The 19,405-nt window shown below is 44.1% G+C and overlaps 1 protein-coding gene across 3 annotated transcripts in view; it reads left to right on the forward strand.

Annotated features, from left to right (window-relative positions):
* The window catches only part of PDE11A (phosphodiesterase 11A), a 462,517-nt gene extending 443,462 nt beyond the window's left edge, over positions 1-19,055 (forward strand). For all 3 annotated transcript variants that reach the window (XM_042243674.2, XM_004004552.6, XM_060409727.1), the window contains exon 20: positions 13,914-19,055. In XM_042243674.2, the coding sequence (XP_042099608.1) occupies positions 13,914-14,072 (159 nt within the window). In that variant the 3' untranslated portion in view covers positions 14,073-19,055. The remainder of the gene's footprint in view (positions 1-13,913) is intronic.
* The last annotated feature ends 350 nt before the right edge of the window (positions 19,056-19,405 follow it).

Genomic DNA, 19,405 nt, shown 5'->3' on the forward strand with positions numbered 1-19,405 from the left:
GGGTTTCTTACTGAATTGGCTTCTCTTGCCGTGAAGCATGGGCTCTAGGGAATGAGGGCTTCAGGGTTGTGGCAAGTGGGCTCAGTAGTTGCAGTTCCCAGGCTCTAGAGCACAGAGTCAATAGCTGTAGCTTATCAGCTTAGTTGTTCTTTGGCATGTGGGATCCTCCTGGACCAGGGATCGAACCCGTGTTTCTCGCACTGGCAGACAGATTGTCCATCACTGAGTCACTGAGGAAGTCCCTAGAATATATTTTAATGATAAGCCTAGTTTCACCTTCCACGTTACTCTTTCAATAGTTTCTAAGTATTCTTACTTATTTTTCCATATAAGCTCTGTAATTTAATTCAAAAACAAATCTAGTTTGTCTCTTTATTGGGATAAATGATCAACAGCTGAAGGTTAAATGAATGCAAAACTTCCCAACATTGAGAAGATGAAAAATGGTGCCTATTAGGAAGTTTTTGTTCATAATATTTTAATGTTCTCTTCTTTAAACTGAACTTTAAAATTTAATTTAAAAATATTCAGAGTATTCGTCCTGCTGTTCCCACACATTAAAACTTTCCCCATATCTTAGTTTTGGGGAGAGTTAGCAATATAATACAGAGAAGGCAATGGCACTCCACTCCAGCACTCTTGCCTGGAAAATCCTATGGACGGAAGAGCCTGGTGGGCTGCAGTCCATGGGGTCGCTAAAGAGTCAGACACAACTGAGCGACTTCACTTTCACTTTTCACTTTCATGCATTGGAGAAGGAAATGGCAACCCACTCTGGTGTTCTTGCCTGGAGAATCCCAGGGACGGGGGAGCCTGGTGGGCTGCCATCTATGGGGTCGCACAGAGTCAGACACGACTGAAGCGACTCCACAGCAGCAGCAGCAGCAATATAATAAAGAAGCCGCAATAGCGTCTCTTCCCTCAGATCTTAAAGCTGACCCTTTCTATGGACAAAATGCCAGCTAATGATACACCCAGTGGAATGTGTAAAATATCCTTTGTCTTCTTATTCGTTCTCCCCCAAATCTTTATTTATTATGCTGTAAAATTAAGAAAAAGTAGTTTCTCTTGCCATATGGAAAGAGACCACTAAAATAATGGAGGAGTTTTGCCTCCAAGGAAGTTGATCTGAAGACAGCATCCCTCATGGATGCTTTGGTTCTGATTCTCTATTGATCTAGGGCAGTGGGATGCAGAGGCTTTGATGGTGCCCTCCCTGTCTCAGATCTGAGCCCTGGTTGGTGCTGACATGAGGACCACCTTTAAACTCACAAGAGATGCTCAGGCAGCATGATATTTGCCTGGCACTCACCAAGCAGGTCGTTAGTACGAATATCAGGTGAAAAACAGAAGAGCAAGTGTTAATAGGGTATTATACAATCCATTCGTGGAGGTACCTTGATAGTTTACTCAGAACACCACTTACACTAAGGGCAAGGAACTCCACATTTTTGCAACCCTCTCTGACTCAATGGACATAAATTTGAGCAAACTCCAGGAGATAGTGGAAGACAGGGAAGCCTGGCGTGCTGCAGTCCATGGGGTCACAAAGAGCTGGACACCACTGAGCAACTGATCAACAACAACCCTCTCCCACACAGGCACCCTAGCCATTATGTTTGGAGAACCTTGAGCCCAAGGCTTGTGCTGCTGCTGCTGCTGCTAAGTCGTTTCAGTCGTGTCTGACTCTGTGCGACTCCATAGACGGCAGCCCACCAGGCTCCCCCATCCCTGGGATTCTCAAGGCAAGAACACTGGAGTATACAAAAAGTACATAGGAAACAAATGCTTGCAGCTCAACAAACTAAAATTTTTAAATGGTTCTTTTTACACATTGAAATTTGCAAAAACAATAAATGATATATGTGTCTATGGCATCTCAAGTGGCATAGTTTTACTGGGAAATATTTTGGTGAATGGAGAGGTAGATTATTACCATGTGGCTGTGTTTTACTTACATGTTCCAACCACCTCTTACATGAGGCCTCATTCATCAAAGCCTATGGCTTCTGGGTCAGCAGCTTATTCCTTCCAAGACCAGATGTTGCCTGCACAATGAACATGATTGATTAGCTACCAATGTGCTCTGAAAACCCGACCAACAGGGTAACCTAGGACAGTCTCCTAGAGGGCTCATTATAACAGAAGCAGTGGTTCTCCTTGCTCCTGTGCGCAGGAGCCTCTTTAGGCTGGCCTGTGATTTACTACTTAAAACCCTCATTTTATTTTCCCAGGGTAAGCTCGAGTAGACGAGTCACAGATAAAAGACTCACTGTCTACACCTAATGCTTGGGAAGTGGTGCTTTCTCATTCCTTAGTGAGGCCACCTCCCTCCTGTGACTTTGTCCCCAAACAGTGCTGAGGACACACGGCCCAGACGCTGCGGCCACGTGTGAGACACAAGGCGTCACCAGCACCCTAGTGGAGATCCCTCAGGGGAGGCTCCAGAAGCTCTGTCCTCAGCCTGCATGCCATTCCAGCTCTGCTGTACACTTACCCACGGAAATGCTGACCCTTTTAAGCCGATTTCCCCCAATCTCAGGTTCCTTATCTGTCAAAACAGGGCCAACATCACCCATCTCTGCATTGTTGCGAGGTTTAATGAGCTCACATCTGGAGGGGCCCTAGGATGGCAGCGGAACACGGGACACACTCAGCACTCAGAAGTTATTAGTTCACTTTGGCAAAATGTGTTTTACTGTCTGTCACTGAGAGCAAGTGGGTGGCCTCAGAACAGACCCAGCCCCGTTTCATTCAGTTGAACACTGTTTATAAAAGTGTAATGTGTTCCATTTGCCACAGGCCCCACCTCTCCCAGCTGTATCTCCCAGCCTATTTCATTCATTAACTTTACTGACCTGGCTGGGTGGACATTTGAGTTTAAGATGCTTGCCCTATATTGTGGAAATAACAATGCTATTAATCCAAGGAGACTAAATTCCTGCCTCATTAATTCCTAGTGTTAATGTAATTTATAAATATCAATTTTCCACAAAGGAATCCCTTGAGCATATAAATAAAATAAAAGTGAAACAAGTAACCTCTGAGAGATTAAGAAGAAAATGGAAAGAGAAAGAAAAGAGGGAGAGAAAATTGCAATAGAGTATTTTCTCTTTTGCAGGCACTACTGATCTGCTTCAAACCTTGGAAAGAAAATGATCTCATTCTAAGTTATTACTAGTACTGTGATTAGCTTTCAGGAGATTAGACATTGATGCTACAAACATCAGTGTTATAACTGAGCTAGACTGTGCCCTTAGGATTCCAAGTATAGATCTGCCTCATTCTTACACTGGATTCCAATGAACTTGCTTGCCCTCCTCAAACCAAGTATCGCCTCTGTGGCTTTATCGTCTTTACTTACGATTCCTATCTGGGTAACTCTCTCACATTATTTCGATTTTAAGTTCTCAAATATCACTAACAAAACAGAAAGCTCTGACAGTAATTTTTGGCACTTGCAAAAATCAGACCCAGACAATCCGCTATTGCTGAATAGATCCTACAGCTGTTACTGCTGTAAGGAATCTGCCGAGTTAAGATCACATATAGAGAAAGAGTTTTCTCAGCTGGAAAGAGACTCTCACCTGATGTGATAAACGTGGAGTAATACTGAACTACTTCCTGTCTGAGTTCACTTGATTATTAGGAACAATCCAGGCTAAATGAATGCCAAGTCACCTCAGACCTTTGAGCCCTCCTTCCTTGCAAGGTGAAATCCCATAGTTCTGCTGACTTGCCACTAGGGGAGTTGGCAGTCTCTGCTTGTGTCTTGAGTCCCCATAGCATGGGAAACTAAGACTCAGCAGCCTTTAAAACCTTTTAAAGAGTCTATTTAGCAGACTCTAGTGGTTCAGGAGATAAGTGCTAGCTGCCCCTGACTCTAATGAACCTGGGTGGAGAAGGCTGACCCTTGAGTATTAGCAGCAACTTTTTAAAAATGTTTATGTATTTTTGGCTGTGCTGGGTCTTCATTGCTGTGTGCAGGCCTTTTCTGGTTGCAGAGAGTGGTGTCTACTCTCTAGTTGCCGTGTGCAGGCTTCTCACTGCTGTGGTTTCTCTGGTTGTGCAGCAGGGACTCTAGACACACGGGCTTCAGTAGTTGCCACACGTGGGCTCAGCAGTTGCAACTCACCAACTCCAGAGCGCAGGCTTAGTAGTTGTGGCTTACGGGCTTAGCTGGCCTGCAGCATATGGGATCTTCCCTAACCAGGGATCGAACCAGTGTCTCTTGCATTGCAAGGCGGATTCTTAACCACCTGAACCTCCAGGGAAGCCCAGCAGCAACTTTTTATTTTGGGAAAACTGAGACTCCCTTATGGCAGCCACCAATTCAAAGTCTCATAGGGGATTTCAACCTCAAGTAGTTCCTGCAGGTGACAGAGAACAATACGGGACAACAAAGACCCGGTGTTTGGAGCTCAGGAACTCCCTCAGATGAGTTTGAGCAGAAATGGGAATTTGCTGGTTTAAGCAGCTGGGAAGCTTGGAGGTACAGCTCACTGGGGGCATGTGGACAGATCCGGAGGACTCAAAGGCCATCATAAGACAGATGCCCCCATTTCTCTGCCTCTAGCTAGGTATGTTTGCCTTCATTCTCAGCCAAGCTTTCCTCACACATCCTGGCAGCAATAAGGTCACATGTTCATTCTAGGTGTTATAACGCCGAAAGGAAGAAGGAACAGAAAAGCTCATTTCCAGTAGTTCCAGGGGAAACCTTGCAAGACCTTTGATTTCCTTAGCTTGGGTCAATCTGATCCCCATCTCTACGTCAGTCACTGGTGTTGGTCAGGCCTGAATGATGTGCCCACTCAGAGCACATGAGTGAACTGTTCTTGAGGGAGGGTAAGGGGACAGTATCTAGCCTCTGCCGCCTACTACAGTTCACTTATAACCCACTGCCAAAGAAACTTGTCTCACAACTCCTCGATGCAAAGATCAATGTGTCCAAGTATCAAGATGGTTAGAACCTTTTGATACATACACAGGTAGCCATAAAATAGAGACCTACATCCTGACATCAATTCTCTCAATCAGGAATTGCATGTGGTGCTAGTAACAGAGATCTGCAACCACAATTCAGTTCAGTTCAGTCACTCAGTCGTGTCTGACTCTTTGTGACCCCATGGACTGCATTACGCCAGGCTTCCCGCCCATCTCCAACTCCCAGAGCTTGCTTAAACTCATGTCCATTAAGTCGGTGATGCCATCCAACCATCTCATCCTCTGCCGTCCCCCTCTCCTCCTGCCCTCAATCTTTCCCAGCATCAGGGTCTTTTCCAATGAGTCAGTTCTTCGCATCAGGTGGCCAAAGTATTGGAGTTTCAGCTTCAGCATCAGTCCTTCCAATGAACATTCAGGACTGATCTCCTTTAGAATGGACTGGTTGTATCTCCTTGCAGTCCAAGGGACTCTCAAGAGTCTTCTCCAACACCACAGTTCAAAAGCATCAATTCTTCAGTGCTCAGCTTTCTTTATAGTCCATCTCTCACATCCATACATGACTACTGGAAAAACCATAGCTTTGACTAGACGGACCTTTGTGGGCAAAGTAATGTTTCTGCTTTTTAATATGCTGTCTAGGTTGGTCATAGCTTTCCTTGCAAGGAGCATCTTTTAATTTCATGGCTGCAGTCACCATCTGAAATCACAATAGCTTCAACAAAATGGAAATTTACTCTTCTCTCTGATAATAATAATGCAAATAAGTCACTTCTAGGTTTCTGTGATATGGCAGTTCCATAACAGTCAGAGACCCAGGCTCTGTTTATCTTCCCTTAGGACGTGGCTGCCATACTCAAGATTGCCTCACAGTCACAAGATGGTCACTGTAGCTCTAACCATCATGTTAATATTCCAGCAGCAAGAAGGAGAGAGGGCCAAAGACAAACGGATGCACCTCCCAAATGAATATACTCTCATTTAAGAGTCTTCTCAGAAGCTTTTTTTCTAAATTCTTCTTGCTCCTCCCTGGCCATTCCTGAGCTTTGCTGTTGTTACTTTTTAGTCGCTAAGTCATGTCTGACTCTTTTATGACCCCATGGACTGTAGCTGCCAGGTTCCTCTGTCCCTGAGATTTTCCAAGCAGGACTACTGGAATGAGTTGCCTTTTCCTTCTTCGAGGAAGCTACCAGACTCAGGGATCAAACTCAAGTCTCCTATATTGGCAGCAGATTCTTTACCACTGACCAACCAGGGAAGTCCCTAAGCTTCAGTTCAGTTCAGTTCACTTGCTCAGTCGTGTCTGACTCTTTGCGACCCCGTGAATCGCAGCACGCCAGGCCTCCCTGTCCATCACCAACTCCCGGAGTTCACTCAGACTCACGTCCATCGAGTCAGTGATGCCATCCAGCCATCTCATCCTCTGTTGTCCTCTTTTCCTCCTGCCCCCAATCCCTCCCAGCATCAGAGTCTTTTCCAATGAGTCAACTCTTCTCATGAGGTGGCTAAAGTACTGGAGTTTCAGCTTTAGCATCATTCCTTCCAAAGAAATCCCAGGGTTGATCTCCTTCAGAATGGACTGGTTGGATCTCCTTGCAGTCCAAGGGACTCTCAAGAGTCTTCTCCAACACCACAGTTCAAAAGCATCAATTCTTCAGCATTCAGCCTTCTTCACACATGTGAGTCCAACTCTCACATCCATACATGACCACAGGAAAAACCATAGCCTTGACTAGACAGACCTTAGTCGGCAAAGTAACGTTTCTGCACTTAATGGAGGCTAAAATGCTTACTGGAAACGCAATTAGCAATCTCTGATAGAGATACCACAGCCCTGGTGGAGTAAATGACTCCCTCCCCAAATGGGAAAGAAGTCATAAACCTTTTAAACTCCATTGTGTTCTAGCCTGGGGAAAACCCAGCAGTACATGGTGCCTGGAGCAGGTACATGTGTGAAATATATAAACGATTATTATTAATTTTCCAGCCTGAGCCAATTACACACTAAAGGTTTGTTTTAAAGGTAGTATATTTAACGTGAATGTCTACAAACATTTATCCAAGAAAGTCTTGGTTCACTTCTGTGTTCACCATTATTGTTTGATTATTTGTTTTTCGAAGCAAGTTTTAAAATCTGCTGGAAGCCTCCTGTGGTAGTTAATACATTATCTTAAGCAATTTAATGCAAATTAATTTTTACACAACCTTGAGTTTCAGAGGCCATTGAACTGGGGAGGGAAGGAGTGAGGTTTAGGAGGAATCTGTTTGCTGCCTCCCATCTGGACCCCACAGCCAGCTCCATCTGGTCTCACATGTAGTAACTAACACTTTGGCTACTCTCTTGCCAAACACACCATGTGGAAGTTAGCTTATTTTTTACTCAGAAAAATGGTAAAATGTGCATTTCAGGTTTTCTAGAAGACTCAACGGGATTATTTTAGTGTTTCAAAATTTGGTTTTGTACTGCAATGCAAATTTTCCATTCAGCTTTATGGTTCTTTTTCTGTTTTATTTCTGGGTTTCATTATCTTTTAATGCCACAATTCTCCTTTTCTAGTAGGGTCTTGCAACACATTCATATCATATAGGAGCCACTGAAAGGTTCAGGGTAGAGAGCAGCAAGCTCAGATGTATGGTTTTGATTGGCCAGGGTAGCTGCAATGAGAGTTCATTGGACAGGACTCAAGGGAAGCAGGGAACCCAGGTAGGAGCTGGGGCGGTTAAGGCAGTGGAGAAGGGGAGGGTAGCCTGAGCTTGGGTGATTGAAATGGCACTAGCCTGACACACGGGGACACTTTGGAAGTAGGACTGAGAGGACTTGGTGATGGTTTGGATGCGGGGGAGAACAAAGATGTCATGATGACCTGTAGATTGCCGGGCTGGGCAGCTGGGTGGAGATGGTGATACTTAGTTCCCTGAGCGAGTAACCCTGACAGCAGAGGTGGGTTCACAGGAAGGCAATGAGTTGAGTTCAGGACAATTCACGATCTGGCCTTTACAACATGATGGAGGAGAAGGACAAGCCAAATGGGACTCTTAGCAACTACATCATTGCAACATGGCATGTGAAACTCAGGAATATGGCAGACGCAATCAGGACTAATCCTTACCTTTGAGAACCAGGAAAGATTAGCAGTTCAACAGCTCACAGATTGAAAAGTTGGGATTCGCTGCACAATTGGCCACTTCTCTCTGAAGTCACAAACCTTCAGTCGAAGCCTTCTTGTTTCTTGGAGATGCTCTTTACGCATGTGACTGGCCAGTCTTGAGAATTCTAAATAATTTCAGGTCCTGCCACCACGTGCATGCATTCTTGCTTCTCCTGTTGAAGGGTTGAGCAGAGATGACACTAGCTGGTCTTGCCACCAATGACTTTCCATTTCAAAATGCCAACCCCCAAGTGGGCTTTTGGACATTTTCATTGAGGAAGTTAAATGATCATGGTTGTTAAGTAATCACATCTTCATTACAAGGATATTGCCTCAAACAAGACATTTAAGAGGGGCTCCAAGTCTATTTTTAAACTTTACCCCCCCAAATTGGTATTTTTAAAATATTTTAATTTCTCTTTTCTCAACCATGCCATCATATCTGTTAGTCTCTGATTATTTCTCTTGAGTAGGGTGGGGAATGGAGGAAATCAGGAAATACAGTTCTTATTGCCAACACCCTGGGAATATATGAGTCAACAACAGGAAGTAAAAACCATCTTCTCTCTTTGGCCTTTAAAAAAATAAACAGCCAGCTCAGATAATTGCCTCAAAGTTTTTTTTTAAAAGGTATTAATGATGTAGTTGGACATTTTCAGGTTCAAAGGAAGTCTTTGAACTGCCTGTCATTTGGTGGGGTTCCTCTCTGCCCCTTTCCAGCAAGAATGTAGGAGTGGGGACTTCTAAGAGCACAGCTTCTGCTGGCTTCCTCCCCTGTAGCGCATCTGCTTTCAGCTGAGCTCCAAGAAGTGACTGTGGTCGACTGAGAAGCGCACACGGGCCAGATGATGGCAGACGTGGGTCCTGGTGGCAGAGGGAAAGAAGGCCAAACTCTGCCTGCTGGTATAAACACGGTCTCAGGAATTATGGCAGTAAGACAGAATGCTGTATTCATTTCCCAAGGGGGTCATGCTGGGGTTGTTTTTACAGCAGGATTTTGTAGCAGGTCAGAACGTCCTGACCCTACTCATCCTGACCTTCCCCTGTCTTCCTTCCACTGCTTTGTGGGCAGGGTGGAGGAGGGCTGCTGTTCCCAGAGCTAGAGATCCAGAGATATAGGCCTTGTTTCCACTCTCCCTTGGAGCCCATGGGCTGAGACCCAAGACAGAGTTGTTTAAAACCAATGATAGCAACTTCCACTGCTGGACCTTAGTCATAGGGGAGATAAAACACCAAAGAACCAAAAACAAACAGAAAAATACATAAAACGAGTTTTCAGACAGTGGACAACAGCAACATAGCACAGATTTGTGAGAAAGGGGAACACATGAAATGGGCCCGCCAGGTGTCCCAGCTTACTCCCTGGGGGCAGTGACCAGGCCACAGCACAAGGAGGGGCATCCAGGCAGAGTCAGGGGTCTCACTGAGATAAGGAGGCAGAATCAGGAGTCGAGGGAGGCCGAGGAGGCGAGCGTTCCGGGAAGAGTGGCAGAGAAGGGACGGCTGCGTGAGACAGCGCCAGAGATCTGCAGTGGCCCCTCGAGTCTTCGTGCTGTTCGCTCCCTGCCCATGAGGAAACCACGGAGGCTGGAAAGATCCAGCAAAAAGGAGCAAGCAGAGTAATCCTCAGAGTTCACACGGGCAGGGAAGCAGTCCATGCTTCCGCCACCCAGAATTTTAGAGAAAAACCTTGAAATATATGATGTTCTGGGCACAGTTCTCAGAAGATTACTGTCTTAGTAGTGGGGCCAAATTAGCCCTAGACTAAAGTTTGCTCTGGACCCACCAAGGGAAGCTTAAAGACAAGCCTCAAAGGATCACGTTGTTTCTGTTGCTGCTGCTGCTGCTGCTAAGTCGCTTCAGTCGTGTCCGACTCTGCACAACCCCATAGATGGCAGCCCACCAGGCTCCCCCATCCCTGGGATTCTCCAGGCAAGAACACTGGAGTGGGTTGCCATTTCCTTCTCCAGTGCATGAAAGTGAAAAGTGAAAGTGAAGTCGCTCAATTGTGTCCGACTCAGCAGCCCCATGGACTGCAACTCACCAGGCTCCTCCGTCCTGGGGTGCCGTTGCCTTCTCTGCAATAAAACTGAGGAATGTTTAAAGTAATGAAAGCACACATCCCCTGAAGAACAGAATGGCTACCCGTTCCAGGATTCTTGCCTGGAGAATTCCATAGACAGAGGAACCTGGGGGAGTACAGTCCATGGGGTCACAAAGAGTTAGACATGACTGAGCGACTAACACTTCCGCTTTTTGTCATATATATACATAATGTACATACTTATACTGACATAGGCATAAAATGTTTCTTGAAGGATGCCCAAGAAACTGGTAACATCAGTTGCCTCTAGGGACAGAAACTAAATCTCTGGGGCAGGGGGTGAAGGGAGATAGTTAACACTGTACATATCGGACCCTTTGTATTCACTAGACTACATGTCTAGTGAATGTATGATTTATTCATAAAATATGGAATACGTATGTACTGGTCACAAGTGGGCTCACGAGTGGAGCCTGACTGGAGTCAGGAAAGACATGAGGCCCCTCAGCCACCCGGATGGCCAGATGCCTTGGGCTGTGTACCCAGAGTGTAGAGGGTCCTGTCAGTGACAGGCCACTGACAGGGTGGGGGAGCTGAAGTGGGCGTGGGAGCCCCCAGTTGGGGGCTCATATGTAGCCCAAGTTGGGTTTTGAGGTAAATCAACCCTAACCTACACGTGGAGGTGCACAGGAGTCACTGGTTTACTGCCCAGTTCTTTCAGTTCAGTTCAGTCGCTCAGTCATGTCCGACTCTTTGTGACCCCATGAACCGCAGCACACCAGGCCTCCCTGTCTATCACCAACTCCTGGAGTCCACCCAAACCCATGTCCATTCAGTCAGTGATGCCATCCAACCGTCTCATCCTCTGTCATCCCCTTCTCTTCCTGCCCTCAATCTTTCCCAGCATCAGGGTCTTTTCCAATGAGTCAGCAGTTCGCATCAGGTGGCCAAAGTACTGGAGTTTCAGCTCCAGCATCAGTCCTTCCAATGAACACTCAGGACTGATTTCCTTTAGGATGGACTGGTTGGATCTCCTTGCTCAGTAGATTTGGGTTTAAAGGGAGAGCACCCCGAGGACTAGGACTGTTAGGTTGGTTACAGGGATACATAACTCAGTAGAAAGAACAACGTTCTAAAATCAAGATGAAGAGGAAATTGGACACACCCACCCAGGGAGGTCATGAGTTTACTGCCTCTGGACATGTCTAAACACTGAAAGGTCACACTGAGGGGATGTCACAGAAGGGACTCAACATCCCACAGGGGATGACACCACGCACATAATGCTTAGCATCCTTCTGCATGTATATGGAGAGTGAGCAGAAGGGTGACATGTCCCTTTTCTCTTCCGCTAAGAGAAGAGTTAGTCAAACAAGACAGATACCAGTAGCATTTGCACAGAATTTATCGGGTATCACTCGCTGATGAGAAGTTTATAGGAACACCTGTATCTTTCTAAATACTAGGAGCAATTCTCTTGCTGATGGTACATTGCACGTAATCACCGTAAACCTCGGAATTTAAATTTGTGGGTCATGCCTTGCCTTCCTAATATTCTAATAGTTCCATATTCTCCCAGCTAACTGCATTTATGTGTAACAAATTCATAGTGTAAGAATTGTTCTTTAAGATGAAGTTCTTGCTCCCTTTGCCTAGAACCAGCACCTGACTAGAAGAAAATGTATTCCAATATGGCAATTCTGTATTTAAGGAGAGTATGAAATAAAGAGAAAAAGGAATACTGAGAAATATGTACCACCCCCTCAAAAAACTTTATATTCAACACAAAGAAAGCAAGACAGAGAACAAAGAGCTAGATAAAAGAAAGCAATCTGTTTGGGGCTAAGCCAAATAAATTTAAATAGTTTTAGAAATAAATTGGTGGAGTAATTCGAATCATAGGCAGGTGCTATGAACGTAATTTAGTAAATGCTCGGGAACCTGCCAAGGAAGAGAAAAATGTGTTGCTTTTGAGATCATTTCCCAGCAGCTTCATAAAAGAAAACTGATTACAGGAATTTAATAAGTAAAACAGAGCCAGAACTATAGTAATCAAATGAGTTTTTAATTACATTTCATGCAGAAAAAAATTCCAATTTGTGCTCCTGGGATTAAAAAAAAAGTTTAGAGAAATGCTTTTGTAGCAGGAAAATAACATAAACACTAATTTCCATAGGAATTATAGTGGTCGGTTTAATTAAAAGGCTTGATCAGAGCGAAGAGGAGCTAGTGCCAGACTATACTAAAAACCAGGGCATTCGTCGGCCCCTCTCACACTATTGTCTAAATAAAATCGCTGCACTGAGCAGAAAGCAGGCACCTGCATTTTTCTCATGATGTAAAGGGGATTTTGATCACTGCCTGAATTATTATGTTGCTGTGATTTATTATCATATGGAATAACGAATACATCCAGTTTCAAATTAGACGTCATTGCTTGGTGTGATAAATATCACGATAATATGCTCTGTTTGGGGGAAGTGAATGTGAAGGGGCTCACCTAGGCCAGGGTGGAGTGCTCACTGCTCAGCAGTCTCCCTGGTTATTTCTGGACTTCCAGCCCCCACTTAACTTCCATCTAGTCACATCACACTTGTATCTCTGAAACTCCCCAGAGTAGAATGGTATTTAGGGAATGCTTCAGGTCTTCCTAACACACTGCAGTCATCATCAGGCCATTCCATCCTCAACAGAAACAGCTCTTCTTCCTGTTGGAGGACTTCGCTCTGGGGCGCCTGCCAACCACTGGTCAGGCTTGAAGGCTTTCCAGGAGGTGTCCCACAGTGGCGGCGGTTTAGTCACATGGTCACATTTTGCCTCCCTGGTGATGAACGGGACGCGCCTGCAGGGTGTCTCCATGGGACTAGAGGTATAATCTGTGGCCACACAGCGCTGATCAAGGCATTTCCAGGGGCTAAGCCCTCACAGCTCCATGATCCTTGCTTTATTCATTGCTGTGTCCCAGTAGAGCGGTGATCCAAGATTTGTGAGGCTGGACGTTTGTATTGTTTGGGAATAGGGGACCGTTTTTTTTTTTTTTTTTTTTAATGATACAAAATTAAGTGCAAAACAGATATTTAGAAGGGTCTCCTGCAAGTGAGGAGGCTGGATCCTGACCTGTCTTAGCCTTGGGGTCGGTCAGCCTCTGGCTACACCCTACATTTTCTCTTCCTCATTTCTTCCCCACGCCTCCATCTGTCCCTCTCTTCCACACTCCCTTTTCTCTCGGGTCTATTTCCACGCATGCTCTCAAGCTGATCTGTACACTGAGCACAGTTCCCTGATCCCATGCCTTAAAAAATGAGCTCCTCTCATTTCAGGACTTTACCTGGCCTTTCTCATTCAGGTGAATCCACCCAGAATCATCTATGGTAGAGCAAATGGTAGGTTTCTTTTTGTAAAAATTTCAGTTCCTGGTCTATTGAGATCTGGAGCCCTCCTTAGCAGGCAAAGATACACATATTGGTAGACATGTGTGAGCTGAATATTTTGTTTCCTATTTGATGTAAATTTAAAACAGGATCATAATCAAATTGGCTGGCACCCCCTGGAGCAGTACACAGACATCTGTCTTATTTTCTCATTTTCTCTGTAAGTTCTATTAATACAACACAGTGATGTTAAGTGCGTATTTGCTTCTTGTAAATAGCTCATGTTTACCAAAATAATCATCATTTTCATTTCTTACAGCCCATTTCCATTCTCCTCACAAGTGAAAGCTAGAAAATCATGGCCACGATTGGTTCATCTCTCCCCCACCTGCTTGTGTTTTATTGTAGGCACTGGTGAAGGTCAATGTGAAACTGAAGCCAATGCTGGATTCCGTGGCCACCAACAGAAGTAAGTGGGAAGAGTTGCACCGGAAAAGGCTGCTCGTCTCCACGGCTGCCTCCGCCCCCTCTGCCAACGTCATGGAGACCAGGGATGACAGAAACTAACCCTTCAGGCCAGCCGCTGCTGCAAGATGACTGCGCCCTGGAGAGCTGGCTTCGGTCCCGCACACCATTCTTTTGTTCCTTTAAGCTCAAACAGACATAAAACCTCAGGGATGTGCTAAGACGCATGCCTGGACTTTCACCTTGAAGTGTGGTGTCAGCAAAAAGGACAGAGGAGGAAGTGGGGGCAACAAGCACACCCCAGGACCCTCACCTTTCCCTGATGAGCAAGAAGATTCTGTGCTGAGACGAAGAACCTGGGCAGAGGGCAGCTGTGGGTCCAGGACCTGAGGGTGTTTGGCCCTGCTCACTCGGAGCTAAGGGAACACTGAACAGTGAAGGCGTCATTAGCTCTGCTTCATTTTGCATATGGCTATTCTGTTTGTGACAAGCCAAACAACGCCTGCCTTTGCTTCTTCTCCCAAGCTCCCTTTTGTGCCAGACTGTCCTTAGAATCCCAATTTGTATTCTGTGGAGATATCTTATTTTTAATCCTAAAGCTTCTTAACGATAGATCAGAGCCTTCAGAATTGCCTACCTAAAAGAGACACCTATATTATCCTTACAAAAACCAGCTATTCCCAGTTTCCCCTAAAAATGTCCATGGTAGGAAAACAGCAAATGTGTTTGTCTGATTGGTGTTTACCCAAGATTCGTAACACTGCATTGGGACTAAGGTCCCCTTTTTCAGTTTTTAGATTCAACCTTCAATGTAGATCAAGGCTTCTCCTAGCAGGAACGGATTGATAGACTTTAATTAAAGTCAGGATGAAAGAAAATCTATAGGTGGATTTACTATGAGTGACATAAGAACATTCAAAACTATTTCCAACAGTGAAACATTTCACAGGACACAGCAGAGCCACGGAGAATAATCATTGACAATTAATAAACCTTGAGTTCTAGTGATGAGTTTCAGCACAAAGTTTAAGGTTACTGCCAGTGCCAACTGAAAGCCAAATGGAGGGCTCCCCAGTTTTGGATTTTTCCTTAAGGATAAAATATAATGCTTGAAAGATTAAGAAATAACAGTCTGGGCAGTGAACAAATATCCTACAGAAATCCAGGTTTATAAAAGGTAAGAATGCATGCATGCTAAGTTGCTTCAGTCATAACTGACTCTTTGCAACCCTATGGACCGTAGCCTGCCAGGCTCCTCTGTCCATGGGAGTCTCCAGGCAAGAGTAGTGGAATGGTTGTCATGCCCTCCTCTAGGGGATCTTCCCAACCCAGGGATCGAACTCGGGTCTCTTATGTCTCCTGCACTGGCAGGCGGGTTATTTACTACTAGCACCAGTTGGGAAGCCCATAGATAAGAATAAGCTCTATTAAACAGATGCAGAGATTAGGACGCTGAGAGACTGAGGACACTGTACGCCCTATCCAAAGTCCCCGCTGTGGGGCTTTCCTGGTGGTCCAGTAGTTAAGAATCTTCCACCACAAAGGAACAAAGACCCTGCATGCCATGAGGTGCAACCAAAAAAAAACAAAACAAAACAATGCTGGGCTAGAAGCTAGGCTTGTACCCTAGCTCTGGCACTATTCACTGGATGGCTTTAGACAAATCACTTAACTTTTCCCTTTGTCCTCATTTGTCAAATGAGATTACACTAAGAAATTATTTTCAAACATAACTTAACCTTAGAACTCTTCGTTCAAATAAATCTTACAAAGAATCCCCAAGACCTAAAACATCTAAAAGTCCAAGTCCTCTGTTTGAAGCTGGGTTGGGGGAGCCCTATGAAGCCTCACCTCTTTGATTACATACCTAGCGGCCCATAAGGAGCCTCTGAGGAATTTGAAAATCTTTGGGCCAGATGAACCTTGAAGCCCAACCCAGTTCCAAAAAAATTTAAAATTTAAAACCACATCTGTTCTTGTTGTTGCTGGTCAGTGTCAGTTATTAACTTTACTCAGAGAAAGAGGGGCCAAGTTCCACCAAGGACATAGTCTTCCTGGCACATAGTAGACATCGGGGAAATGTTTAAAGAATGAGTAAATTAAGGAACCAAGACAGAAGTAAGGGAAGAGCAAGGTAACCATGAGGAAGAAGAAGGACTACATGAGCAGAAACGGAGGAAAAGAAAATCATTAACCAGGCAAATGGGGGACGAGGAGGAGGAAAAGGAGGGGAACCAAAAGAAAACGACTAACAAGGAAAATACAGGGCCCAGTGCAGGTGGTAAGAGATGGCCAAAGGGAGGGTGAGCATTAATCCAAACAAGGGAAAATGGCACTTGCTATCAAAAAAAATGAAGGTATGTCCTGTCATCAATTGCTTAGAAAAGAGAGATACTTGAGTAGGGACGGGATTGACAAAAGAGAGAAGGAAGGCGTGGGAACCCTAAAAAATAATGTTCCCAGCTACCCTCTACCACTGTCTCTGTGGGGAAGACTGGAGAAACTCAAGGAGAAAATAAGTGCAGAGAAAATTGCCTCTGCAGAGCAGGTAAGAGGAGGTTGTTCAGATTTATGGATTTTATTAAGCCAGTTTCCCGAGTCACTCAGCTATAAAGGAAAATAGCTTCTGCTGGGCTGTCTCCCTCCTTCAGGTGAGGAAAAAAGGGTGGGTGGCAGCAGGGGTAGACCCTAGTGTGTGTCTGTAGCTAGAAGCACTGCAGGTGTTTCCAGCTGTCGCGTCACATCACGTTCGTATCACAAGCGGGAATTGAACATCAGTCCGTGTGAGGCAGAGATGAACCCACATCTGTCATCCTCCCCAACGACAGATAAGTAAATAGCCCAGAAAGATGGATGCCAGTGTATCTAGAGCAAAATTTCAAAGCATGTGCTTTATGATAAAACTAGACCCAGGGTCCGATGGAGACTGCAGGCAGCTACACGCGCTGTGGCTACCCTGAATGTTGATGCTGCATATTGCTAAGGGGAATGTAATTTATAGCAGAAACCCTACGGCTTCCACTAAGGTTGAGTTTTCCTCTCATTTTCTTGCCTTTTTATTGGCTCCACTGCACGGTTGCCAATAGCAACATCCACCGGTGGCAAGGGGAGCTCAACACCACTGCAATCTGCCATCCAGTGGGGCCCTGACAATGTCAACCATCAATCAAGTGGCTGTTTGTAATTGCCTCCATCTATTTCTCCTGTCTCAAGGTATCTTTCCTATTGTGGGTCAAAATTCAGAAACTGCTGACTAATGCCCAGGTCTGTTCCTCCAGGACCATGCAACAGTAGAAAAGGAGGGTAGCAGGCTCCCAGGAGCCAACAACCCAGAAGGTGAGAGGTTGAACTTGGGAGTTTGGGGTATTTTAAATCTAAGTAATGTATACCTTTAGAAGAATTTGAGGTATGTGTGGTTACCCATATAATCTGCTTTCCCAAAACAGAAAAAGAGAAAATTTCCCAATTGTTATTATTAATGTTTATTTCCTATTGGAGGAAGGAATTTAAATGTGAACCTTCTTATAAAACCTCCAACTGATCAAATGTTCGGTTCTCTTGGCATTTATGGTTGAAATGACTTCATCCTACTTTGTCCACGAGGTGTATTTTTCTCAGGCAGGCTATTTATCATTTTATTAGTCAGTACGTGGATAATACATGCACAACCTACAATATAGCTGGCAATCCCGGCCAGGAGGGACAGCTTGGCAGACTGTAAAGGGCACCGCCCCAGCGCACAGTGGATGGGGCTCCCCCTGGCCTGGCTTGTTATCTTGGGACCCTCAGGTCTCGGATTTTCCACCTGTAAAATAAAAGCCCTGACTTTTATTCAGTTCAGTCCTATACAAAAGGAACAAGCTGTGTTTAACTTTAAAAAATTATTCCATGTAATTGTCTTATTCACTCTTCTCAAACAAGATAGGGATAAAGAGGTCATCTCCTCCCTAAAGACAAAATAAAAAGTTACATATATGGAGTAGATACAAAAACAACCTTAGCACAGATATGTCTGAGCCTGTCTCTAATGATCATAAAAGACATGGTCATCAGTATAATTTTTTTTTAATATATTGTTTTATTCCATAAAGGACAGCTTTAGATTATCTCATAGCATAGATATCCCATAAATGGTAGTCAGTTTAATTTCGAATTTATAAAGTGAGTCAAAAGAAGTTAAAATTGCATGTTTTCTGTTTCTGAAATCTGCAATGTCCACATAGTTCCAGGTATTTTATATTTAAATACCCAATGGGTTGGGTTAGAAATAATCATTAAAATTTTGTTAGTGAAATAACCCCATCTAATATGAATGCTACAGGAATTCAGTTGCTTTTTTCATGTATCAAAATTATCATATTTGATCCACTTACCTTAGGTCATTAAACAGAATCTGCTCAATTTACTTTGTGGTAGAATTATTTTAAAATCCATTCCTCCTGCTGACTCAGTGAATTACAGAAAGATAAAATACAGTGTCCTCTCCATTAATAGTGTGACAAACTCCTGCCAAGTGGGACAGAAATCTAACAGATTAAGGGGAGATTTACATATAAAGAAAAACGTTTGGGCTGGAAAAACAATATTCAAAAGGGGTTCATTAAAGCAAAAGAGTAAAACCTAATTTGGGAGCCTAAAATCCATGGCAGTGCCACTGCAGTGAAGCTTCACTGTCTGCTTCGGAATAACAGTCTCGGAAACAGTTGTCACGTGCTGTCAAGAACTCCCGAACCTCACACGTATCAGGAAATGCAAAGGTTGAGTCTGACTATAAGAAGCCAAAATTTCATATGTTCCATAAGTGAAACATATAGACGGCAGGAGTGACGTGTCTGGGGCGTTTCACATTGAGCGCTAAACAATGCCTGAGGCCACGCTTCCGTTGCTTGTGCCCCTTTTCCTCAGCTGGTAATCTTTTCTAATTTAATTTTGAATGTTCTTACATATTTAGTCCATCTCTCAATAGCACTAAAGATAAGTCAGTCACCTGCGTAGCACATCCCTACTAATATTGTTGAACATATACACTGGTACAAAAATATGTTTGTTTTACTGAGTGAATAAAGTATTTCCTATTAAAAAAAATGTGTTATTTCAGGCCACCATTTATCTTTGTGTTCATTTTCTGTGGATGTGTATTAGAATCTCGATTATTTTTTCTTTAGATTTAGATGAAATCATATTTAGATGAATTTTTTAAAAAACACAAATAGCACTGCATGGAAACAAGAGTTTAGGTCTTGGTGAATCTCATCCTCTTGGGGAAAAATATTTTTGCCATTTTATTTTGATGTACAATAATCTAAAAAGGACCCCCTACTGATTTGCTTTTAATTATTATTGTTTTACAGAAAAGAAGCAAAATATGTCTTCAATTGACTTATCGGACATCACTCCCTTTGTGTAGATTTCCCAGGCTGATGTGTCATTATAGG

Source organism: Ovis aries, chromosome 2, assembly GCF_016772045.2.
Source record: "Ovis aries strain OAR_USU_Benz2616 breed Rambouillet chromosome 2, ARS-UI_Ramb_v3.0, whole genome shotgun sequence".
Lineage (NCBI taxonomy): Eukaryota > Metazoa > Chordata > Mammalia > Artiodactyla > Bovidae > Ovis > Ovis aries.